Here is a 26,254-nt window from a genome sequence, read left to right as displayed (position 1 = left end):
AATACAGAGAACACAACAGGAGTGGAAAACAAGTCCAGTAAAGAAAGGAAAAGAAGCAATGTCCTCCAGGGATACTTCTCAGAAGCACCGTAAAGCAAGTGAGAAGGCAGGTGCATGGATGTTTCACAAATGAAGGCAGAGAAAAGGCACATACAAGAAGAGGAGGCCATTTGGAAGGGCAATGACTTGACAGAAGCAGATCCCAGGCAAAGAAAAGGCATCCACATGCCAGAAATTCATATGCAAACTTCAGAAAGAAACAGAAAAAGCTTTTATTTTGCATTGCTGCCCTCATCTGCAGCCAAAACTATTTAAGATGTTTACTACTTGCAGAACAGCAGCAGCCTACAACAGCAAGAGGAAAAAGCTGTTGGGGCCTCAGCTCCAACCTCACCTGAATGCCCACAAAAGCAAAACCACCCCATTCCCAGGAACACACCCTCCCTTCCCAGCATCTTTGTGATCCCAGATGAAGTCAGAGGAGCAGGAAGGACACAGCCACACAACTGGCTTTGCTGGATGGTGTGGAGGAGTCTCCACCCTGCCTCCCCATGGGCTGTGCAGCCCCAGGCACTGCCAGCTCTCCCTGCTGAGCCTCTGCAGCAGCACAGAGCATCACCTGCAGCACTGCTGAAACATTCTGATGGGCTGCAGCTGGCACAGCTGGGAACAACTCTGCCCATCAACAGTTGGGGCCTGTCTCCACAGAAAGGTGGCAATAAAAATAAATGTACTGTGGCACAAACAGGTACTACAGCATCAGCTTCAATTACATTATATCAGGATGCACCAGTTGTGACCTCTGTTGCTATGAAGTTTTGGAGTCATGCTTGCTACTAAGCTTAAATCAGTTTATGTTGATAAAGCTTTTCATTTATACCCACAGAATGGAGCAAGACCTAGACATATCACACTTTGACTACTAACAGAAAAAAAGCCCCAACAAGCTTTCATGCATATCATAATTCAAAGTTTATTCATAAATAATCAATCAACAACAACTCTAACTTTTTCAGAACTCTAAACCAAATACCAAAAATGTGGCACTAAAGAAACATATGTCTATCTCACATTAAACCAAGAGGAATACCAGGAGAGAATTAAGTTGTTGGATTTTGTCTGCTGCCATGAAAAAGGGAACTTACTGCCACTAATTAATGTTCTTTATTGCTTTTCTTCAAGGATATTTGTCCTAACAATCACCATTCAAGTAATCTCATTGAAATTTAGTGAAGTGGTTAATTCAGAGTAGAGATGGTTCATGCAACCATTAAAAAAATAGTTGGACCATCAGTTCTCTTGCTTTTCCCCTCTTCCCTAAAATTCAGTTAGTGCAACCTTGAGTTTAGAAGTCAGATTAGCTCCAGCAATGCTCAAAATCTGGTTTCCTCCTTCCTTTAAATGGATAATTTAATATGCAGAAAATCACTAAACATCTGGTAGGCGATGCCACAAATTCAATCCATAAATAAAACACGGATGGCTACCTGGCACTGGGGGTAATTAAATTGGAAAAGCTCAAGAGAGTGCTGAGGCACTGCCCAAGCCAGCAGCCCTCAACGTAAGAGCTGAGTTTTCTAAATTATGGGCTTTGATGCAGCATTTTAGAGACAATCTTTGCTTGTATGAAGACCAAAACCAAAACCAAAAATCTATGTCCTTTGGGTAGGCTCACAGTGGTAAAAAAGCCCCACTGTCTGCTGTAAAACTTGTCTGCTGTACCCTCAGGATATTGTAGCTTTTCTGATCTACAGCAGACAATTACCCAAATCAATACAGCCCAGCCTTGCTCACTGACACCCACAGTTATCTGTGGGGAGGAAAGGAAGGAAAAAAGGAAGGAAAGGAAGGAAAGGAAGGAAAGGAAGGAAAGGAAGGAAAGGAAGGAAAGGAAGGAAAGGAAGGAAAGGAAGGAAAGGAAGGAAAGGAAGGAAAGGAAGGAAAGGAAGGAAGGACTCTTCCCCTCTCAGAGGATGCTCAAGGCTCAGGGACTGGGAGGTGTTGCTCTCTCCATGGTACAGACACTGCTGCAACCAGACAAAACCCACTCTGGAACTTGTCATCTGTTTATTCTGGGATTTATAGTTTTGCAAAGCGAGCACATAAAACACATGCTGTTAAACACAGAGAAAATATAAAGAGTCAGCTATTCTTCTGTCAAAACAGTCTCAGTCAGAAATACAAAGGAAGATCTCTTTGCTAAAGATTCCAGGGCAAAAGCCTGGTGCTGCCTCTGAAATTACACTCTTCACATGCACCTTGCCTCCTTAGTTACTGAGCACTGCAGCAAAACCTTGGGACTGAAAGACAAAGCACAGCCAGAGTTTCACTCACTCGCTGTGGAAGTGCTCCCCAGTTTCCCAGGAGTCTGGGAACAGTGCAGTGCTCACACATGGAGCAGGTTCTGAGGATGCAGAAAGCTTTACTTTTGAGGACTTTTTCTATACTACTTCTATAGGATCACAACAAATCCCATCACACAAATAATTTAAAAACATGAGGTACTTTCCTGACATATGCTGAGAGCTGAAGGTTCTGCTGTCAGTCACAGCCCAATGTCTTAACTGTAAATCAAAAACTGATTGCCCTGAAAAACTCTTGGTGTCCACAAATACAAACTTATATTCACAATATATTTTCTGCATTTCCAACATAACTCTTATAACCTCTCAAGGCTTAATCATCTGTTCATCGTGTGCTGATTACAGAAGTACTGTTCCTGTAAAGCTCCAGAACATGCTGTACCCCTGCAGCGTGGGCAGGGAGGAACAAGCCCCAACCGAAGCTCTCAGATTTTAGGGCACCCAACTCTTCCATCACTAGGAGGTGAATTTCTGGCATTCCAAATTTTTAAGAACTTTCACATAACTATGAACATTTCTTAATTAGTGTTTCCAAAAATGGAGACAGCAAAATCTGGGCAAATCCAAAAACATGACCCTTTCTGAGCTGTTTGCAAAGCTGGCAGTTGATCAGCCCTGGAGGAAGACAAGGCAGGGATGTGTGCAGGCCAGAAGGCTGCTGAGAACACAGAGGACTTTCCTTCCTGCCATATCTGTGTGGCAAAAGCCACAGCTGCTGTTTTGCTGGGCTCTGATGGAACAGCCAGGCTGGGTCCATGGTGGGGATTGCTGGACACAGGAGCCCATCCTTGTCTTGTCATTCTCCAGGCAGGACTGGGAAGCCTGGACCTCCAGCTCTCCCTTTTCTTTCTACAGAGACTGGCAAGCCCCAGGTGTTGATTCTTGTGGCAGCAAAACTGCAGTGGGCTGCAGGCTGAGGTCACACCCTCAGTGCAGAGCAGCTTCCACACGCCGAGCACAGACCACGCACCCAGAGAGGCTCAGAGCCTCCCAGTCACGTACAAATGAACAATTCACCTGTCAGCTCAGTGCAGCCACACCAGGGAGTGAAAAGCTTTGTCACGTTGTGGAGGTTTAAATAAACTGGTAAGAGATACTAGAGAGCTGAGAGGGAACTGCCAAAGCTGGAGTGCAGAGAAGGTTCATAACTGCTGTGAACTGGTCAAACAGGCCAGGCACCTCCAGCCAGTGCAGGGCAGCAGGACCACAGAGCTGTGGCTCATCTGAGCAACAGGCAGATCTGCAAACTTCCACACAACTACTGCAATAATCCTGGCTAGCAGGAAAAATAAACTGTTTGGAATATTTATATAACAGTCACTACAAAGGCAAATGTCCTTCATCGTCGAGCAAGCACCAAGAATTTTAGAATCACAGAACATCAGGTGGTATGAAATAATGAATTGGGATAGTTCTACAAAAACACAAAAGGGCATTACTGAATATAATAGTTTGAAGTGGGAGATATGTGAAAAATATATGTGAACAGTCCCATAACTAGACATTTATGATTCATCAAGAAGGATAAGAGTTGAAAAATCAGGATAGATATTGCAAAAACTCATTCTCAAGCGTTGCTGCACACATGCAAAATTGCCTGTGTAGAGAAAATTTGAGTTAAAGAAAAAGGTACAGAAAAGCAATTTCAGAAAAGTTGAAACGCTTCCCTATAATTTTCCCTATCTTTATTATTGACACAACTTTTCATAAAATTCCTATGATGAAAACTGAAAAGGAAGATGAGATAAATGCTCCTTTATTAGTCACTTCTCCCTTAACAACAGAAGTATAACACAATTGAAAAATGTTCCTTTGCTTTTTTAACCAACTACATGATCCTTCAATGATTTTGTTCTCTTGATGGAATGAGAAGTAAAAATCTAAAATGCCAATCTGCTCAGTAGTTCTGGAGCTACAATGGCATTAGGCAAAAAAAAAAAAAAAAAAAAAAAAGGGTGTTCACTTAAGGCTGGATTAAATTTCAGGATATATTTTTAGAGATCATCAATAGCAGTGTTGGGAAGGGCAGCAAGTACAAACACACTCTAAGATCTGATGGGTTTACATCATAAACTTTCATTTCATCCCTTCTTTCTCCACAGAAGTGATAAAAGAAAGTATGTCAAGAGTGAACAGTGAGGGAGAGCATAATTTGTGTCTCTGTGTCCTGGGGATCCAGTGCTGAAAGGTCACTGTGGAATGACACAGCAATCAAAGGGAAAGAATGCTGCTCTGAAGATGAGGCTTCCATGAAAGTCTCTAAAGTGATACTTTGATACTGCTGGAGCAAAAGCAAATATTCAACCTTTAGTATGAAGGACTGTTGATTTCTCTTACACAGTTTTGACTAAAATGCATTTCAGGTTATCTGATACACTTCATCACCAGCAGTGACTTTATCTTTCAGTACATATTCAAATGGCTCCTCAGAGAACTGAACTTCACACACACTGAGTGGATTTCTTGACATCTTGATATTGCCAATTCATTAGGGGGATATTGAGCAACCACCCTCTGCAACAACGAGGTCAGCAAAGTATAACCCAGTTAAATGATGAGCTCATGAGCACAGAACAGCTTTCAACTCTTCTCTCAGCTTCAGCTATCCTCACTTCAATCTTCACACAGGAAACACAGACAAAGTTTGAAAGAGCAGGTTCTGACAGACATTAGCCCCACCATGAGAGGTTGTGGAAGCTTCACCCTGCCTGCCAGGGCAATCCCAGCTGCCAGGACATCCCCAGAGAACCTCCCTTGGCTATGGTTACCTGAAGGGGCACATTCACCCTCCTCACTCACGGGAGCTCCCATCCACCATCCCTCTGCCCAAACACCTTCCCATTCTCTCTAACTTTTCCCTTAGCAACAAAATAATGGAAAATTTAGTGTGCCTTTATGATTAATTTATACAAAGGAAGATTGTTCCACTTCACATCTCAGAAGCCAAGCCAAGAAGTTTTTGCAACGCATCAGTTTATCAAAACACAAAACTTGAAGAGCTGAGTGGGGGGAATATATTTTTAGATTAAAGATTTTGTCCCAGTTACAATAGTATAATGAAGGATAAATTCAGCACAGCTCACCAAGTACCTGATCTCAACCCCAAATGAAATGAAGACTAAAACTCAGAATAGCTTCTGAAAAGAATGGGGATTAGATGGCACACAGCTACTTCCACCTGTTCCAGGCTGTTTGTAATATTTAGAGATGTTAGATAGATAACACCATTACCTTAAAAAGTTATAATGCAGACAAAGGAAGTAATATTTAAAAAAAACAAAAACACAATTAAAAAAAACTCCATAAGAGCACTCATGTACTGAGTAAAGGAATTGGAAATAAATTACTAAAAATGATTTTTTCCTAGAGGGAGGTTTCTATGCATCAGGTGAACAGGAGAAACAGGGTTGCTTTTTTTTCTTTCTTAAGATAAAGTTGCAAAAGAAGCAATATTCCAGCTGGAAGAAGGAAATTCCCAAAAATGTAAGAATTACAAGAAAATAACTGCATTTCCTGAAAGTCAGAAAGTTATGGGGAAACAGGAATCGGCCATCAGAAAAACTAATGCCAGAAAATCCTGCAATGAGTGGAAATGCCATAGGAGTCTTTAAGCTTGAGCTGGCAGCTTGTAGTGCTGAACTCTGCTCACTTCAGCAGTGAAATGAAAGCTGTGCTCATTCAGCCACACATTTCTTTTAAGAACTAGATTTCAGAATTGATACTGAAGAGATCCCTGTGAAAAATATTCCTAGATGGAACAGCAAATTTAAATGTTTTCACATCTCTGCAGCCCTCTGGCACAGACAGCAGTTGCCCAGTTGCAAACCAGCTTTCCAATTCTTAGCTCGTGTGGCTACAGCTGGAACATCCATTTGAAATCATTCCCTGCAGAGCACAATGCCAAAATGAGCATTAGAGTGAACACTGAAACATATATTAGATTAAACCACCACAGAAAGCATCGTAATGTAAATGGAAATTGTTACCCCAGCCATCTGATGCCAAATTAAATTAAGTTATTGATTGCAGAAGTTGTCTGAACTTGGTCAGCCAAGACAGAAAACCCTGAATGGGTCAAACTGTTTAACAGAGATATTTTTTTACGGAATGACAGGAAGGAAACAGTTATTCACATTTTAGCTCCTTCAGACAGTTTTAAGGAAAGTGTATTTGTGTTTGTACAATAATTTAGTGCTTATTGTCAAAACAGATAGTGGTAAGTAGACACCCTGGAGTACAGCAAACATCTGGCTGCCCCAGGTAGTTCAGGATCTTTGTTCAGCGCTCTTTGACTTTGATCCTATCCGTGTGTTTATATGATGAGAGCACCCATACATGGTGTTCTCTCTTCATGTATCATTGCAGGTATCCTGGAGGGTTGCAAGCAATAAATTATTATGACTACAGATATCTCATCTCGTGCTACCTACAGGCCTTTTCTTTTCTCCCTCAAATACTCTTCAGAGTTAATCACCCCTGCTAAAGTTGGGGTTTAACAGAGTTAACCGTCCCTGTTAACCCTTAAAAATTTGGTTAAAGATTAGGAAATTTCTGTGAGTTCTAGTTGTAAGTTGCTATTGTATCCCCAGGAGAACAATGGAGAATTTGTGCTTTTAATAAAAAATTAAAATATATAATTTGTCTTTTAAATAGGCAACTTCTCTCACAGCTTGACCTCATCTTTTGAGGTGAAAAGGTATGAACCACAGAAGAAAACAAAAACTAGGAAGTTTTTCCTTTGGTGAAAACGTTGATGATATTTTTTCTGTAAAAATAAAACAAAAATCTTGAAATTGGTTTTGCATTGAAGTGGAGAGATGTCAGCTGGCTACCTAAAAGACAAGTGGGGTTTGACTTTAGGCACATCACTACTTAATTGGCAGTCCTAATTAGCAGTAGCACCTGCTGGGCACAGTCCCAGCTGTGCTGCAGCTGATGGAAACGGGGATGTTTGCCTCCTGGTTATGCCTGTGCCACGCTGCAGAGGCTGCCAGCTCAGCCTCTGACCTGGTTGTATTGTTCAACAAATAACAGAGTGTGTGAGGCTGTGAATTGGATAATTTATAATCACTGTGAGAGCAACAAAAATCCAATTCAGGCCAATAAATTCACAGATGGGGTTAAAAGGCCATTGGGGCCATCTGGGGTCTTCCTGTGCGCTCTGTCTGCTTAGTGCTGTAAGATTCTATAAAACATGTTAATAATCATGTTCTTTTCACATGGGAGAGTGGGCTTGCAAGGAGGAAATAACTCCTCATGCCATTTGCACTGCTTCCAGGTGTTTCTGCTGGCATTATAACTTGTCATTAAAGGATGCTGAGAATACAACCATCCTGCATCCCTGTCAAAGTGACAGCTCAGAACAGCCTGCAGGCCAAGAGCAGCTCCTCAGGGGCAGCTCATAAATCATGGGGATGTAACCCTTCACATCTGATAACCCAGCTCAGCTGAGGCCATTGCTGCTGTGGCTGTGGCAGTGCAAACATGCTGCCACCACAGCAGCCTTTCCAAGCAGCTCTGTAATTCCATCAGCATGTCAGAAAGGACGTGGGAATAAGGTGCTCAACTCATGTGTATCAATACAAGTACTGCTGCCTTTAACAGGAAGGCAGATGAAGTCCCAAGTAAACTTTAGCATCAAATCCCTGAGCACACAGTCACAGCTGTGGCTGGCAATAAAAGCTGTAAAGCACTCATGACAGCCAGGGGATCTGCAGCTGCACATGGGGCTGCTTGTCTGGGGAACACCAGGGACTCATTCCTGCAGCTCCCTTGAAAGGAAGTGACGGGCAACAGGCAAGCAAACATTTCCCATTTCATCCCTACAGTAAAAAGAGCCTCTCCCAATTAAATTTCCTCATTTCAGCCATTAGCAGTTAAATCCCAGACTATATGCCAGTGTAGATGTGCTGGGGCAAAGGTGAAAACATGAAATGAATTTCCAGTTTATTGCCATTGCAATTTCTCCTCTTGACAGTTTTTTACAGCCACAAATAGAAACACTGCATACAAACTCAACAGCTATGAGCTCATACAACCCACACCAGAGAATGCAACTGGAAGGTTGCTTTGCCTGCAAAAAGATTATATTCTTTAATTATAATCTCTTCAGGAAAAATATAGCCAGGCAAACAGAAGGAAGCACACCCAAAGAGCCACTGCAAACATAAGACAATAATTAATGACTTCCTATTTTGGAATTTATTCTCTCTTCAAAAAGTACAATCAATAGGATCCGTCTCCCTGGTACAGAGGGTTCTATAAATGTAGATCAATTAAATGCAGCATGGACAGAAATGCTTGCAATGCATTTTCAAGGCTGTGTTTGATCAATAAACATCCCAAGAGCTCAAGCATCCACAGCTCTGGCAGAGCTGGGCACTCCCACCAAGAACACATTAGCTAATGCCTTAGACTCTGCTCTTCTGAGCAATGCCCAGGGCAAAAACTGCCATTTCTCTTCTCATTAAGGAACAAAACCCTACAGAAGCTCTGAGCTGCTTGGTCCTGCCTAAGGAACAATCCCAGGCTCTGCACGTAGCACAGCACATGTGGACCACCTGATCCCTTAAATGAATGAAATTTAGTGACAAACACAAGTACACGTTTTGACAAGCTTATAGGATCAAAATTGCTTTCAGTAGCAGACTGCATTGAAGAAGGGACAATATTTTGCCATTTTGAAAATTATTAAGTAGTACTTCAATAACAAGATCTTCCTTCTTAACAGACCTGGTTGCAAACTGACACACTAAATTAATTAATTTCTGCTGATGTTCAAATGGTGTTTCAGCAGCTTCCTGAGAAATACATCTCAGAAAGAAGACCCTAGTGACAAGAGATGGATATTACTGAGTCTTTACAGATTTTTTTTAAGATCTTTTCAGAAACAAAGGTTGATTTTGTATCCAAGAGGAAAAACGAATAAAGCTGATAACTTTGCCTTCACCCCTGAACAGCCTTCATGAATAAGCTGCAGTGAACCCCCTATGGGGATTCACCTGAGGGAGTAGGTATAATGTCAATGTCAGACTAACACAAAAATCTCATTTCCACTTTGATTTGCAGCATTTCCCAGGTAATAATCTCAAACATTTTTGATGCTAATGGAACAAGATAGGTCCAAGCCTATTGCCAATGCAAGGAAGTTTCTTGTTCTAATTAAAAAAACAAAGGCAGATGCTTTCTTTGTACATTAATTTCTGAAACAGTACCAGCTTCACCTCTCAAAGATGAAACCAGAAAGGGGCTGGGTGTGCTTTCAAGGCTTCCCAGACACAGACATGAGCACATTCACCTCTGCATGTACAGCAATACTCCAACACAAGTCTTATCTAACCCTGACACCTGACCAGGAAATAAAGGCAGGAATACAATTTATTTTATACATATTTCTATCCATATTTCCCCCCCCCCACCCCCCAGACTTTTTCTGGACTGAAGCAGCTCTTGAAAGAAAGCAAGAAGAAAGGAAGCAAGAAAGCAGACAGCAGTTTGGTTTTTAATTTGTTTTCAGAAATCTGTTAATCTGAAATTTAGTTTGTCTTCCCACATTCTCCTTCCAGTTCAACTCAATAACATTATGTACTAAACACAATGGTCTCAAAGATCAAGATATTTCCAATACATCTCAAGACATTAATGCTAATTAAAGTTGATCAAAAGACTTTGTTTGAGATACAGCAAAACCAGGCTGAACAGTGACAAGATGTTACTTTATAACTTTATTCTGTTTAGATCACAAGGGCCACATGTATGGCATTATTCAGTCATTAGCATTGCTTCACTGCTGGTAATTTTTGCTCCATCTTGAAATTAGAATCAAACACTATATAAAGGTAATTAAAAGGAACTAAACCTCATGTCTCCAATTAAGAAAAAGTAGTTTTTAAAGTGAGATTGGAAATACAGGTTATATAAACACTTCAGGGATAACACAGTTCATATTTATTTTAACTCACAGCAGCAATTATCAAACAGATTCTTTGCAAGTCTTTCTCAGTCTATAGACTATGACTAAAATTATCAGATAGTTCATTTTCAAAAAGCTGTGCAAAAGCAGCAAGTCTTACCATGGATAAGGGAAGTTGCTTGTTGTATCTCCAAGGATGAGAATAAAAAAAAAAAAAAGGTAAAAGTACAGGAATAGTTTTGGGAAGAGATAAAGATGAAAAGAGACAAATTAGCTGTAGTAAGGTGAACAGAACACACACACTGAAGAGGGAAATAGAAATTATGTATTTGTTTGGAAGCAGAAGCAGTTTGAGGAAGAAGAGATGAGTCATCCTCAAAAGAGCCACAGAAACACAGACTCCATGGGACCAGATGTACTAAATATCAGTGAATCAGGGAGGGAAGGAAATTAAAGATATCTCAACTAGACTTCAAGTTTAGTTAAAGATGAAAGGGCAAATTTTACATCGGAGAGAGAAAGAATTTGGTCAGCAAAATCATGAGGGAATGAAAGAAGGTACAATTCTGTATGCTGAAGAACAGAAAAATTGGCAGAAAAAAATGAAATATTGTTTTTGAAGACTATGAGTCTGAAAGCAGCTGACATGCTGCTGTTCAATCCTTCTGCAGGTGCCACCAGACAAAATCCCAAGGAGCACAGCTGGAGGTAGCAGCTACTTGTATTGACCCAGAAGTTTATTTGTACCATCTGCTTCAGAAATATCAGTCAAGGGGAGCAAGGCAGACACCTGGGGGTATCCACACAGAGAAATCACTCAGAAGAGGAAAGAAACTTCATCAGGGGAAAAGGATTCTGTCAAAAATGAATAGCTGATGCTGTCAAAAGGAGCAAAGCTCTTGAGAAGGACCATCAGCTGGCCCAGGAGCAGGCAGCCTGAGTTTCAGTGAACATCCTGAACAGCCCTGCAGTCAGGCTGGCCCCCCTCTTTTCACACTTAAGTATCTGAGGAGTGGCCTGATTTTCAAGCTAACAGCAGTTTTTCAGGGCTTTCAGTAGCACAAATGTTTGGTGAAAAGTCCAAGCAGTATACATCCCATAAGTAAACTGTCCATCCAACAGAACAAGTCCTACAAATGGCTGAAATCAGGACATCTCCTTCTTCAAAAATTCCCAGCAGGAATGGTAGGATCCAGCTGTCCATCTCTAATGCATAATTCAGCTGTCACCCAGGAAATGTGACCTGCACAGGCTGGGTCAGAGCAGGAGCTGCAGTCTGGAAGCCCCTGGGCAAGGCTGATCCCACGCAATGTTTGTTACACATCTGGGATGGAATGGGACAAGCCAGGCCTGGGAAGTGCCAGCTGAGAATGCCTGGAGAAATGGGGGCAGACAGACTCCAGACAGCAGCAAGGAGACAGAAGAGAAGGAAACAGCTGGAAGGACAACTTTTTAAAGAAGGGAGTCTTCATTCTAAGTAAAGATTTCAGGATTTCAAGGTGTTTTGCTTAAGTAATACATTAAAGTCCCATACAGGTTTGGCAGAAGGGGAGTAAAAATTAAAAGAATAAGCAGTTCCCCAAAAAGGATCAAACAGGGTATTTCAGTATAGGAAGAAATGTGTCCTGTGTTCACCATAAATAAGGAGAGATGTTCATTGAAATAGCCCCTAGAGTAAATATATTTAAACCCACTGAAGTAATTTCTCACCTCAAAACAAAACCTAAAAAGCCTATATTGAGAAAATAATATTATTATGGTATTATTAACAAATACAATCATGCTGCTATCAAGCCTAAATGTTTAAAGCTAGCGGATTACTGTCACACAGATGAATAATGATATGAACAGAGTCACTCTCATGCCTTTGGAGGATTAAGAATGGAAATTTGTCTCTTTGTCCAACCAGACAGGTTGGGCTACTTCAGAGAAAAAAGGATGATGGCCCTCAAGACTAAATCTCAGATCTTAAGAAAAAAGGACAATAACATTTACCAGAATATTTACCAAGATTGTCAGAAGCAGGATTAGGCAGCACTTCAAAGATAACAAGAGACTGTACTGTCTTCAAATCCAATAAACATTAATTCTGCCCTTTGAAACTACTTCTCATAGGACATTAAAGCTACCATGTAATTTTAAAACAACCATAAAAATCACAGTCAATAATTTTCCTTTTTGGTAACTGTACAGTGCAGTTGGAAAAAAAAAGTGCCATGTATTACACAGCAGCCTGACATGAGTCTGTTCAGTACCACAGAAAGCACAGATCAATAGTTCTCTGTTTCTGAAAAGTTTACAGCATTCTTTAAAAAACATGGGAAAAAAGCTCACCCAGTTTTCAAGCTGACCAAGGCATCTTCGACTCCCTTCTGGTTAAACTTGGTCATGTAAAGGTGCATATCAGGGTAGTTGTTTCGGATATTCCTCTCGGTGCTTCCATTTGGGACCGTTCCAAACCGAAAAGGAGGTGAATAATCATGTGGCCTTTGAAACTAGAGATAAAGAGGATAAGCAAAGTGTTTCAGGCATCCAGAATGTGAAGAGCAATTTCAGGTTGAAAAAGAAGTTGTGTGAATTGCCTCGAATTTCTTCTAGGCAAAGGCTGTGGGTCAATTCAGGTCTATTATACCAGAAACTGTCTTCACACCAATTGATCATCTACATCCAAGGTAAAACCAGCTCCATTTTGCCACTCAATGTGACTCTCTCCCATGCTTTCCACTATGGCAGGACAGCAGAAAGTGGAGCAGATCCTCATCTCTCTAGGGAACCCGAACACACTGGCAAACTGCAACCAAAGGAAAAGTGTTTTGTTGCTAGTCATTTTACACTTCCATCTCAGTTGGGACATTGTGATTCCGCATCAGGAAGATGGGAAAAGGACCAACCACAGTACTCGACAGGGAGCCCAATGCCCCAGTCCTGGAGGGTGCCAGGGATTGCAGGGAGCTGTGCCAGGGAGAGGCAGAGTGAGGGAGTTTCCTTCCACCCATGACTGGAGGGGAATAAAAGCTCTGGCAGCTTCCACAGGGGCTCAGCAACTCACTGGTTGATATGAGAAGGGCTTCTGGAGCTCCCACACCTGTAATCCTAGTCCCTGTTCAACCCTACCATTGCAAACTAGGAACCATTTGCTTAAGGACATATAGGTTTATTCTAAAATGTTACTCTCTCTATCAGTATTGCATCAGCACAGATGAACCAGCCAGGGGGGATCTGCAGAGGAATGGCAATAGCTCAGGGCACATTCAGGCTTCACACTTGGCAGTCCTTCAAATAATCTCACATAAATTTTTTTGCTAACAGACCTGAAAATTTTATATGCACCTTTTCAACATCTTCCTTTAAAACCCAAATGACAATTTAGGATTAAAATGTCTCTTTAAGAAACAAATGAAAAAGGTCACTCAGATTAGAGGAACCACTGGCTAATGAGGAAATTGAATTGAGCATTGATAAAAGCAGTCACCCATGAATTCCACTCTAAATGCACTCTGTTTTTATTGCTGAAGTTAGAAGAGCAATCTATATTGCTGCAAATCCTGTGCTGCAAGAGATGCCTAATATTTATACAGCTGCTGATTCCTTTGGGGCTCCATATGAAATATTTTTCTTTTTAACATTTGGTCTCAGGGCACCAAGAATTCCCAAGATCCAGTGCCAATTTGCAAAGAGAATACAAATGGGTTTATACAAAAACTGGGAGTATTTTAAATATCATCAAACCTTGACTGTGAAATTATTGCTACAACACCATTTTCTTGTTACAGAACTACAATTAAATGCTTCATTTTAATTAAGCATATTTTGACAAAGCATAAAGGAATGAACTCTATTTTTCTCTATTTGTTTAGCTAACAGATGTCTTACTTTCCTCATTTTCCCTTTTCAGAGCTTTACTGTTTAAATTATAACTTTGCTACTACTTTTACACATAGTAATTGACCCATGCACCAAAATTACACTGTACACTACTCATGATTCTTAGTCTATATTTGTTATCTCCCTTTCTCAGTTTATTATGCAGCACTGAAACGAACCCTGCTTTTAAACATATGTCCAGAGATTCTACTGATATAAATGTAGCTTGCTATCAACTTTATTTAAATCTGGAGATAATGTATCTCTGATCTATTGAGATGGCTTCATGTGTCTCCTAAATTTGCCAGTCAATAGAACTGGAAAAAAATAGAACTGTCAATTTCAGGAGCTGTGAGACTTGCTGCTCCTTATATTGTTGGAATATTTTGGAAATTCAGCTGTGGTGAGCATTCTGCAAGCTCAGCTCCCAGTATGGCAGGAGATCTGGGGGAATGGTAGGAGAACTGGGGGAACAGGGACATTATGGTGTATTCTGGTGATTTCAAAATTGAGTTTGTTTTTAAATAGTCTCATTTTTCAAGAACATTCATATGAATCTAGGATGTTGGCAGGCATTTCCTCTCATAGGAATAGTTGAAAGAATTAACACATCTGTTCAAATTGAACGTTCATGGAAGACAAAAATATTTCTGCAGAAGAGAAGGATTAATAAAAAGCCCAAGTTCAATCAAAAGTCACAGAGTTAAAAAGCAAATGAATAGTTACAAACCCCATCTACAGACTGGAATTTCTTGGCACCAACCAAAAAATATTATCACTCACAAGGCGATTATTTTTGAAACTATCTTCTGGTACTACTGCCTGCTCACAGACTACTTGCAAAAAAGAAAGAGGTTTAAATCTTTTTGCTAATACTGTACTCATATCTGAGATAAATAAAGTTTTCATCAACAACATTAAACTTCTATTCTGTGAACCACCATGTCCTGGAGAAGCACACAGGACTGTCACTGTCTGTGACTGCAGCAAAGATCTATGTGGCAGACAAGAAAAGAAAAAAAGATCAAGCCTCTACATGCATTCATTGTCCCTACAGTCCCATGATGAGAAACAAAATATGTCATGTTTGCTAGGAAATAATTTTCTTCCTAGACATTTCATGAAATGCTGATCTGTTAAATCATGGACAGAATTCTTGAACTGAATGCACAAGGCCCTTGTTTGAGTCATAGGGGAGAGATCTGCTGTTATTCTGAAGAGTGACCAATTCATTCTTGTCTCCCCCTGCTCTGCCACCTGACAGAACTGTAGTACATGGCATCACAACTCCGGTCTTTTGCTTTTATTTTTATTTTTCTATATGCCTTAATAAAACTAGCAATTTCATTAAGCCAGCAAAGAGATCTTCCAGAAACATTACATTGTGACTTAAAGATTTACATGCTTGCCTGAAAAGGCTGGTGCTGAGAGCAGCTGTTTGTTATTGTTCTGGAGCTTTTTAAGAAAATGTGGGAAACACTACTAAAATACTAGAAAACAGTAAATAATATCCTGCTGAGAGCAGGAATCACAACTCTTTTGGAGTGACAGAGGAACACCCATATTTGAACCCTTCCTTTCCTCTCCTCTTTTACCAGATGGGAACCTGGCATTCTGACTTGTGATCCTACAAAGATGCAGCTGTCAGTCCCTCCAAAACTGTCCTTGTGATCCTCAGCTGCCGCAGGGCAGGGCCAGCTGTGCCTGCCCAGCCTCAGGAGGCACAGGAAGGCTTTGAGGCTCTCCCTCCCTGCCCATCCTGGCTCTCTGCTGTCACACGGGCACATCTCAGTGGCTGCACAGCCTGTGCCATCCTGGGGCACAGGAGCAGAAAGCCAAGGCAACAAGAACACTGTGAGTCTTGCAAAAATAAGGAGCCTGTCAGTGGCATCATTAAGGTTTCCTGTTGAAGTTGAAGAGAAGCTCCTGGAGCATGTGTACATGAGGCAATTCCCATCTGTGACAGAAGCCCAGCAGACCAACACTGTGTGAGACAGTTCTGTGCACCGCTACCTACCCTCCTTCAGCAATTTTTTTCCTCTTTCATTGCATGAAATATGCATAAAAGGTCTCAAAAGTACAAAAGCCACGAATTTCAGTCTTTGCTGGATACTTTGGACTCATTTTCTGTACAAAGACAAAACTTTTGATCATCTATTACATACACAAGAATGTCAAAATATAATTTTCCTCTCATTTGCTGAATCATTTGAGTTTATGAACACCCACCCCTCCTAACTCCAGAACATGCTGTGCCATGTATCTCTGGGTGACACTCTGATGATGTGGCATTCACAAATTCATTAGCAACATCTCAAGGGATGAGGAAACTATAAGGAGGTCTTAGAGCACCGAGGGATAAATAACATTTTATCATGTCAGCAAACCTGGGTAACCAGCTGATAGAGTGCAACAGAGTTCCTGAATGGGACAATTGAGTGCTGAGGGTCAGGGATGGCTGCTCAGAGAGAGGGGGGCATTTCCTGATGTTTCCAAAACATGGGGACACCCCAGCATCTCCAGCTGGAAACATTTTATTGCACTGGCAGTACAGCATTGACAGAAGAGCTTGACTTGTCAGGTATGGCAGTAGGAAAAGTGGGAGGGAAGAATAACAAACTGATTTACCAGCCCAGAAGTGGGGTTTGGGTTTTTTAATTTTTGTACAAAATTTAGTGAACTTTTAGGTATTAATTATTCAAAATTGATTATATCTACATTTCTGGCCCTTGCCTATGATTGCTTTGCTTCCTGCAAGGGTCAGAGTTCTGTACTGAATTGCATAAAGATGGCAAAGAGGGGAGAAAAATAATTTAACAACAATCAGATTACATTCCTATAAATTATCCCAAATTATTTCATGTTTAAAATCCAAGAAACCTCAGGATTGTGGAGGAGGCAAAACCTATGTATGACAAGAAGAATGTTCTGAAATAGTTCATTACTCTTCTGGAGTTCTAACTTCTTTAATTTAATCAGAAAAGGCATGGCTTCCCTGACTTATATCTATGTGCTTCAGGCAAAGTTTGAAGAACCAAAAAATAGAAACAAAGGTGGCAGATCAAATAAATGATCAGCAGACCACACAAGAACAGATGGTATTTTCTGATTCAAGTATTTTTCTATTTTTATTTTGCTTTTAGTGGAAACGAAATCCTACTTAGCAGTCAGAATAGGAAAAATTATGAAAACTAAGGAAGTTATTAGCCAAAAGCTAGAGAACAAGAGTTGACATTTCCAGCTCCATGGCAAAGAGCCAGCAAGGAGGGGAAGGTGAGGGTGCAGCCAGACCTGAGCCCCACTGCTGTGCCAGGTGCAAGGCAGAGCCTGCCAAAACCCAGGGGAATGCTCTGTTCTCTCTCACCAACAGGAGAAAGACATTTCTCAAATCTTCTTTTTTTTAATCCCCAAGAGAGAATGCCATTTATCTGTATCTTCTAAGAATATTCTCTTAAAATAGAGGGATATTTAACAATCTTCATGCTCTTTCAAATGTTGTGTGACAACTCAATTAAACGAAAACAAAACTATTATCATTTTTTGTTTATTTTTATCTTTCCTCTAGCCATGCTTGCTTTGATATACCAGGCAATCAATCAAAGGCCAATCATAAAAAGCAGTTAAAACAAAAAAAATAGACAAGGCTGAGATGTTGCCTTTTTAGTTTGTTTTTAGTAACACTTTCCTTTATTTTCTGTCCTTTGAGAAAAAAAACCTTTTGTGAAGTTGTCCCCTGGCTATACTGCATTTAAATATTTCTTCTTAATATTAATATTTAGTTTCATTTTCAAACAACTGGGCACAGATTTAACAAAAGCATGCCCTTCAGGTATCTTGTGCATATTCATCACAATAATTTTGCAAATTGACTTTTTTCTATTAATATACTACTAATATCCCACAAATTTTTCAAGCTTTTAATTTTAGTGAGGCCATTTAACCAAACATTAACTGATTTCTATCGCAAAATAAAGGTAATTTTCACTTCATGCAGCTACTTTTGAATAGGCAATGGAGAGATTTTGAAAACAGACTGCTATTTTCATGCTTTGGGTCTTAGGTTTGTTAGTAAGTTTGCACTTGCACTCAGAAGGAAGTCATCCAGTTTTAGTTTATTATCTTACTCAGAGTTTTTATCACAAAGTACAAATTTGTAGAAGGATTATGGAGAATGGACACTGACATCTTTTGAGCTCAATACCTACCTTTTTATCACTCAGCCCAGTCACTTGGTCAACAAATTCCTCTTGAATCATAAAGGCAGCTAAGTTGGCAGTGTAACTGGCCAGGAAAATGACAGCAAAGAAAGCCCAGACCGACACCATGATCTTACTCGTTGTCCCCTTGGGGTTTTGCACAGGCACAGAGTTGTTGAAGACCAAGCCCCACAGTAACCACACTGCCTTTCCAATGGTGAAGGATGGTCCATGGGGATCTGCAAGTGCAAAGAAGAGTTAGTTCAGCTACAGTTAAATTAAACTTTGCCAATATACCATGCAGGGACAAGCCATTAGTCCCAGAGATATGCTTAGAAAATATTTCAGTATATATATGCACTGTACTCACAATATAATCATAGGATTTACCATAGGTACCCCTCCATTGCAATGACAATGAGTTCCACTTTTTTAAAACACATTTCAACATTTTTCTACATGGCATATGGCTCAAAAATTTTAAGATGAAAATGGAAAGCATAGGTTTGGAGGAGAAGCAGGCTGGTATGTCTCCTGCAGGAAGAAATGTGCCACAGTGTTGCCCTGTCAGTTTTCTGTGCCAGAAAACATGTGAAGTGGAAAACTGAAGGTTTAAGTCTTAATGATGCAATTCTAGTACTTTTCTTACCCAAATTATTTTTATCATCTCCAGTCATCCAACATTATGCTTTTTGAACATTATGTAAGCATTTTTAAGATCAAAGTCTGTGAATGTGTCACCTACTTTTAAGCACCTTTGTACTCAGAGCATGAATCAGAAAGACAGAACAAAGGAGCTACCTCTATAGACAGGGAATTTAGTGCAAGCCAGGTTCTGGCTGCCTCACATGTTCAGAGTCAGTTGTGTGGCTCCAAATGTGTTGACATTACAGGTAAAATTCTGTCCCACCTAAGCCATCCTGTAAATTTTGTTATTTCTATTTAATTCACCCCAAAGCTGGAAGTGGCCAGCGTGCTGCCCCAGGCTCACACAGGGGCAGAAGTGAATTAACAATGTCATTATCCACTCCAAAGGCCTCACCCTGTGGGAGCCAAGGGCAGTGTTCTCACCCAGCTTTAGGTAAGTACAGTGCAATCACACATTGCTCATCATCCAGACTCCCTGTACCCTCAGTGCAGAGAAACCAGCCTCCCCTGACTGTGACTCATTTGGCCTACTTATAATTATCCTTTTTGCAGTTCAATTGTAATTTAGTCAATAAGCTCTGATGCAGAAATCTGTAACTTTATCTCCTTCCCTGTTCTGTCCCTTTATCCAAGGGGATGCACATTACAAATATAGATTTAGCTATTCTTTAAGCTATAATTTATTTTAATAATAAATCAATTATTCTTAAAATAATAAAGCCCTAAGTGGGTATACTCAGTGCATGTTCTCATTTCAGTAGAAATACTCTCTAGTGCACTGCAAATATTTCAAAATGCTGTCAAGATCTACATCTTAGATTATGCTCCTATTCTGAAGCAGCACTAGGAAAATAGAGTGCAGTAAAATAAACACAATGGAGCTGACTTTAGGTTTATGAAACTACCTTCTAGACATATTAAGGACTGAACTGATGCAGGGATAATGTGCATTTTTCTGACCAACTGTGTTACATAAATTATATGCCAAGGGAGCAATTTAAAGTTCTGTTTATGCCACTGGAGATTGTGCTACCACTGAGATTCATCCTGCAAAAAATGCCTACGGAAATGAAAGAAGATAAATACTTTTTTTTTTTTTTTAATATTCCAGGTTTGAAATTAATGGTAGCTGGATTTGTGGAAGTCTTTAGAGCTAAGTTGGGATGGTGTAGTGCCATAATATGTCTTTGTAGTAGGTACACTAAATAATCAATTCAGGCACAGAATAGAACAGCCAAGTCCCTGGACCCCCAGTGTCTATATTCACCTTTGATTTCCCCACTTTTGATACAGTGTTTATTTCAGACAGAGGTGACACATTTACCATCTTATTAAAATGTTAACATCATCTGAACATTACAATAATACACTTTTTCAGGAAACAACCCAGCCATTGTCTAGAAGAAATCATTTGCTTTTAATAGTGCCCAGAACTGTGTTCACCAAGCTGGAAGATCTCTTGTTACAAAACAAGGCAGGAATGATAAAAGGCCGCACTCTCAAATGTCTCTTAAAAATGTGAGAATGAGGGCATTGTGAGATATGGAATCCTCACTTTTGAGTCACAGTGCAGCTTTCACTGAGAAAGAGTTAATACAAAGCTTGTCTGTTTTGAAAATGAAGTTTCTGTAACCGAGGGTGCTACACAGGAAGGAGAGATGCCCTTCTGCCATGGGCCTCATTTCAAGGCTAAGAGTTCTTCTGACTTTTTACAGGGGCTACACAAAACTATGGACAATGTAACTGCTATTTTTCAAACTGCCCAGCAGACCACAGGATTTTAAGTAACTTTCTCTGAATTGGTCATGAATTTCTAATAGCCAGGAGTAGAACATATTTCACTGCTGACATTTTACAACTGATGCCATGTGCTAACCAAACACTGCCTGAATAAAACTCTGATACCACTAACCCTTCTCTCTGTCTTTATTCCATTGAATTGGAATTATAAATGTGAGCATATAAGCCTTCAAGAAATCATATTTTAAACTAAGAACATCAACAGTTTAATAGCTAATTTCATTGTTTTATTCCTATGTTATGTTTATTTGAAAAGATGGAGACGCAGGGATGGGAAATACATTATTTTTTAATAGACATGGAGTTGAGTAAAATGCAAATCTTACCTCTCCCTTGTGCTAAGTTCCTGTTGTATCCTACAGGACTAAAGTACTCAAATATAAAGACAGCCATGGCAGACACGATGAGAAGCATCACAAACATCATCACCCAGACAGAAGCACTAAAAGGCTCTGCAGCAAAACAGGAGAAACAGAAACACAGTTCATTAAACCAGTCACAGCACAAGAATTCTAATGTCCTCGCCTAGGCAAACCCAGCAGTTTCCTCTACATTAGGTTTTTCCAACAAAAATGCTAGCAAATAACTAAGCAATATATAATGAACTGCTGTTAGTATATATAGACAAAATCCATAAAGTCAAAAGCTTAAATGTAAGTTGTAATTAAAAACAAAAGGCTGAACACTTTTCTCTGACACTGAGTGCCACATAATTGGTTTGACTCGCTGCTTACTCCACAATCAGGTTGCTGTGTCTATTCATCCTGTATTATAGAAATTTATCAACAGAATGGTCCAACTTCTATGACTGTGTTTCTGCAAAGCAAAAGCACTTAAGCATATGTTTAATACATTTGCTAATTCAGGGAAGTAGAGTTCTCTCTCATTTTCTATCCAACAAAAAGTGTTAGAGGAGGAAAGATAAATACTTGCATTCAAGCTAAATGTTTTTGTTTAAGGATTCTTTTCTCTGTGTGTTTACTTTCATCTACCCGCAATGAAGATGATATTTTTATCAATTGCAACCACATCCTTTTGAATGTCTCATTCTCATCTGGGAGCAAATTACTGAAATCAAAAGGTTTTATGGAAAATTGGATGTCAATTTGAAAGACAGAAGAACCATAATTAGGTAAAAGAAATATGTTTGAGCATAGATCTAAAAGCAGTTTCAAATACCAGACTAAGCACCAACTTTTTGAAAGGACTCAATATGAATATGAAATATCATCTTTCCCAACCACAGATTCTGGTCCTTTCAGGAGTCTCTGTGGTAGCTGCTTTGGTACAAGGATATCTCTGAGAAAGGTTACCATGGCAAACTAATATCTCTTTATCAGACCAACTTATTTGGGGCACTTCACATCATAACTTGTGCAAATAAAGCAACTGTGAGCATGCTCTGAAGTGTGAGAAAACAAATCTTAGTATACTATTTATAATTAGGACAGAATCAAGAAACAATTGAAGTTACAGAAAATCAGTGTGTTTGAATGTTTTGCCTGTTTTTGAAAGCCCAAGAAGCTCCTTTCTTGTAGCTTTTTCATTCTTTGAATTTAAGATTAGAATCACTGAAACTTCTTCCCTCACTGCAGGAAAGGACAGTGACTGATAGCTGTGGTGTTCTAAGCCCAATAGGCCAATCTGAGCTTTTTCCAAACTCAGATGATTCACACAGAATAGAAAGAAATGTAATAATTTGTGCCCAAGCAAAGAAAACTCATGAGATCTTTTGTGTTTGCTACGATTTCTTCAGAAATCTGTGACTTAGAGAAGTCCAAATAACAAATATCCCCATTGGTGCTTTTAGATGGGAACTAAGGCAAAGCAGGGACATTTTAAACCAAACTGGTTTCCTCTTGCAAAGGAGCAATATTTTTTCAATTAATTATTTTATTTTTAAGACAAGGTATGAAGTTAATTCAAGTACTGTGATTATTTGTTTGGGAGAGAATGGTAATTTAGGAAAATAATATAATTTGTAGAAGGCAGAGAAAGATCTATGTAGATACAGCCAGGGAAGGGATATTATGTAGCCAAATAGTGTCTAAAAAATATTTTCTGAATTCAGTTAGTAACTGGATTAAATTGGAATTCATGTAGAACTACTATAAAATTTTGACAGCATTCTCACAGAAGAAAGCAAGGCTGATAAAACCCTTATCAAAAGAAAGAGTGTAGAAATAGCAATGGTAATTTGTCAAAATCTAAAGAAGGCAAAGGGCAAAACAAGCCAATGTACAAAAGTGAGCTATAAACAAGAGTTTAAGCAGAATTCTCTTTAATAATTTAAGGAGTCTGGTAATGAGGTGGTGAATTAATAGAAGCAATAGGAAAACAAAAAGCTATTTGGGACTGCAAGCAGTAAGATTGAGCAAGTACAAAATCAACTGAATAACAAAGTCAATATTCCTGTCATATCAGAGATCCAATTACACATTCAGCACAGTGCTTTGATTCTCAAAGGACAGGAAGGGAACTTCCCTCAGGCAAGCAGCAGGTTTTAAAGGAATTTTCAGTAAAGCTATAATATGGCAGAAAAAAACTAATATATGACTTGTTAGTGTATATTTCAAATGACTGACAACGGAGACTATCAAGCAGGGAAAAGATGTTTTTGAGTCCTACCTCTCACCACTAAAATCAATACTTGAGAAATACATTAAATAAAGAGGGGCATAGATTTTCTATTCTATCAATGCCTCCAGAAAAGAAAACTGACCTCACCTGTGAACTCTCCCTCTGAAAGATATAGAAATGGAGATTTAAGGTTTTCCTTTATTTCTTTGGTTGTTTAAATGAAGTGGAACCAAAATGCCATAGAATCATTAAACAAGTATTTGTAGATCTAATATATATTGTTTCTAGTACAATGTGAAAATATTTATCAGGGATACAATTCTCTTTTGAAGGAGACACATCAGAATCAGAACACAGCAGATAACAAGGACAAGGCTGTCACAGTCCATCAGTTACTCAGATCTACTGGACACAACAACTGACTGGAAAAATCTAGTCACACAAAATCCTGTACTTGTCCACATTCATTGAAACAATTCACAAACCCAGATATTTCAGGAACTGTAATCAAATGCTATTCTTTAAAAATAGTATTATACTTGAGAGATTTTTAAAAAATCTTTTAAAATACGTACATAAGGTGGCTTTATTCTCAGACATTCACTTAATTGAAACAAAATCAGTCTGTGAATAAATTCAGTTATCTGCCTGATAGTATTTTGCAAGGCAAAACATTTTACTACTACGCACACCTCATCAAAATACACAGTCAATTCCAGCAAAGTGGCAGCTTCATCTACGCCTGAAAAAGCAGAGCACACTTCTGAGAGCATAGACTTGATTTATTGGTGCAGTAAAATCAGATTTCTTCAAAAGTAGTGCTATTTTATAGAGATTTATGAGAAGGGGTTCTTCTTTGTTTCTTCTGAATTATATACACATCCAACTAAACCAATAACATTAAATGCATTTTAGAAATCTAATAACTATTGCTTGTGAAAAATGCAAAAGCAGCTTCTCTTTTGATGGCAGCTGTAAACAGGTTTTTAAGAGAGAAGTAAAAAATCAACTGCACTTGCACTTCAGAAAACACCCCAATTCTTATTTCCAATGGTCATTTCAACATACTGCAACTGCAACTTAAAAAATGAACTTTACAATGCAATGATTCAAAGAAATTAAAAGATACTCTCTGAGTATTTTCATTACAAGTACAGTTTCTTGCAATTTCACTTTAAAGTCTTTCATTCATATCAAATATCAACAAAATCTACTTGGGTATCACCACATTTAGGAAATTATTTGATTACTCACTGTGTCATATTTACTTGCATCATGTCTGTAATGTGCTTTTATGGAACAGACATAAGAAATAAGCTGTGTGGTTAAATGATGATTCTTGTGTAAGAAAATTCAATTATTTGCCTGCTTGTATCTGATATTACACCATTAATCTGCTCTTCAATGTCTGTGAGCAACTTCAGGGGGACTGAAGAACTTCCACTTAGCAATGTAGGACTGGCCTAACTACTGACCCAATGGACTTGAACATTCTAAACTGTGCCCTAAGATATCTGGAATATACAGATTTTTTATTTTTCCACTTAATGATTTTAGTGTCACTATTCCAGTACAAGACAGCTTTAAAAATAGTAGGCCCAAATACATTATGAAGAACACAACAGCATTCTGGGCATTTTTGAACCACCTCATGGCTCATTCTCTTTTCAGCTTAAGGCAAATTCAGGCCGAACACTAAAAGAAACTATAACTACTAAAAGAGGAGAGGGAAATAATGAAAGGAAAAATGTACAACTGAAAGAAGAAGCGTGCCAGAAAAGAAGCCCAGAGTCTTTGTTTCATTATGTCCCACCTCCTGTCTGCCCACTCTTTCATTTCCTTGCTGTATCTCGACTGTTCAGATACATCAATGGGGAAAACTCTCAGCTTGCCAGGGCAGTAGTGTGGTGTTCAGAAGCCAGAGGTAGCTGTTACCCAACTAGCTTTAAATGATATCTAAAGACAAGGAAGTTGCTCTCCAACTCTATAATGGGTTTTTCAATTATTTTGTGAATATTAAAAAGGTATTAAACAAATTTTAATGGGCTGAACAAGCATAAGTTAGTTTGCAAGGAAGCAGGGTTGCGGATGCAATTTTCCTAACTGAAGATTTTAGGGGATTCTTTTTCATGTTTAAATCACTGTCTTTGATTTTCACTTTCAGCATGTAAAAGCAGAAGCACTGTGTCCATGTGTTAATGATTATGTTCATCAGCACATCAACACAGCACAAATTTCTTAATGTAAAATTCAAAGCTCAACAGAACTGTGTTAATATACGACATATCTTAACACACAATTAAATCTACCAAACTCTACAGAAATGCAATTAGGTTATCTGGACAGGCTGGAGATCATACCTAGAAAAGCAGATGGTGAAACTGTGCCGTTGCTCCGTGACACCATGACACTGATCCCAGTCTCCACGAACGGCACCGAAAAGTCGACGACTTCCGAGCGCTCCTCGTTGATGGTGAGAGAGCCCACGGCCATCACTGCCCGGTGGTACACCACCTGGTCACAGGGACAACACACCACCAGACTCAGCACCTCCTTCCTCAGGAAGAACTCAACTCACAAGGATGCTGAGTTCTTACTGAGGAACTCTTTTACCTAAAAGAGAACTTACTTCACCAATCATTCCATTCCACACATTATTGACTTTTTTGCCATGCTTCCCATTTGTCACCAAGTACAGGTCATATGTGAACTTGACAGTTTTAGACAACTTCTTCAAGATATCGATGCAGAATCCTTTGCAGCACTTCTTTACGTTAGTTCCCTCATTAGTTTTGTTGCTGTCAAGAGAGAAGACACACATAAATATTCCTGCTGGGAAAAACAGAGGCAGCACAACAGCAAGATACAGCACACTGTGAAACAACATTTTG

At 39.4% G+C, this 26,254-nt stretch overlaps 1 protein-coding gene across 3 annotated transcripts in view; it reads right to left on the bottom strand.

The window, feature by feature from the left end:
• GRIN2A (glutamate ionotropic receptor NMDA type subunit 2A) overlaps nt 1–26,254 on the bottom strand; it is a 163,414-nt gene that overhangs the window by 25,879 nt on the left and 111,281 nt on the right. For all 3 annotated transcript variants that reach the window (XM_021538020.4, XM_085591730.1, XM_085591729.1), the window contains 5 exons: nt 25,993–26,161; nt 25,724–25,877; nt 21,110–21,235; nt 18,345–18,574; nt 12,610–12,770 (listed from right to left, as the gene is read on the bottom strand). In XM_021538020.4, the coding sequence (XP_021393695.1) occupies nt 12,610–12,770; nt 18,345–18,574; nt 21,110–21,235; nt 25,724–25,877; nt 25,993–26,161 (840 nt within the window). The remainder of the gene's footprint in view (nt 1–12,609; nt 12,771–18,344; nt 18,575–21,109; nt 21,236–25,723; nt 25,878–25,992; nt 26,162–26,254) is intronic.

This window comes from Lonchura striata, chromosome 14, assembly GCF_050655825.1.
Source record: "Lonchura striata isolate lonStrDom1 chromosome 14, ASM5065582v1, whole genome shotgun sequence".
Taxonomy (NCBI): domain Eukaryota; kingdom Metazoa; phylum Chordata; class Aves; order Passeriformes; family Estrildidae; genus Lonchura; species Lonchura striata.
This window is presented reverse-complemented; position numbering and strand designations above follow the sequence as displayed.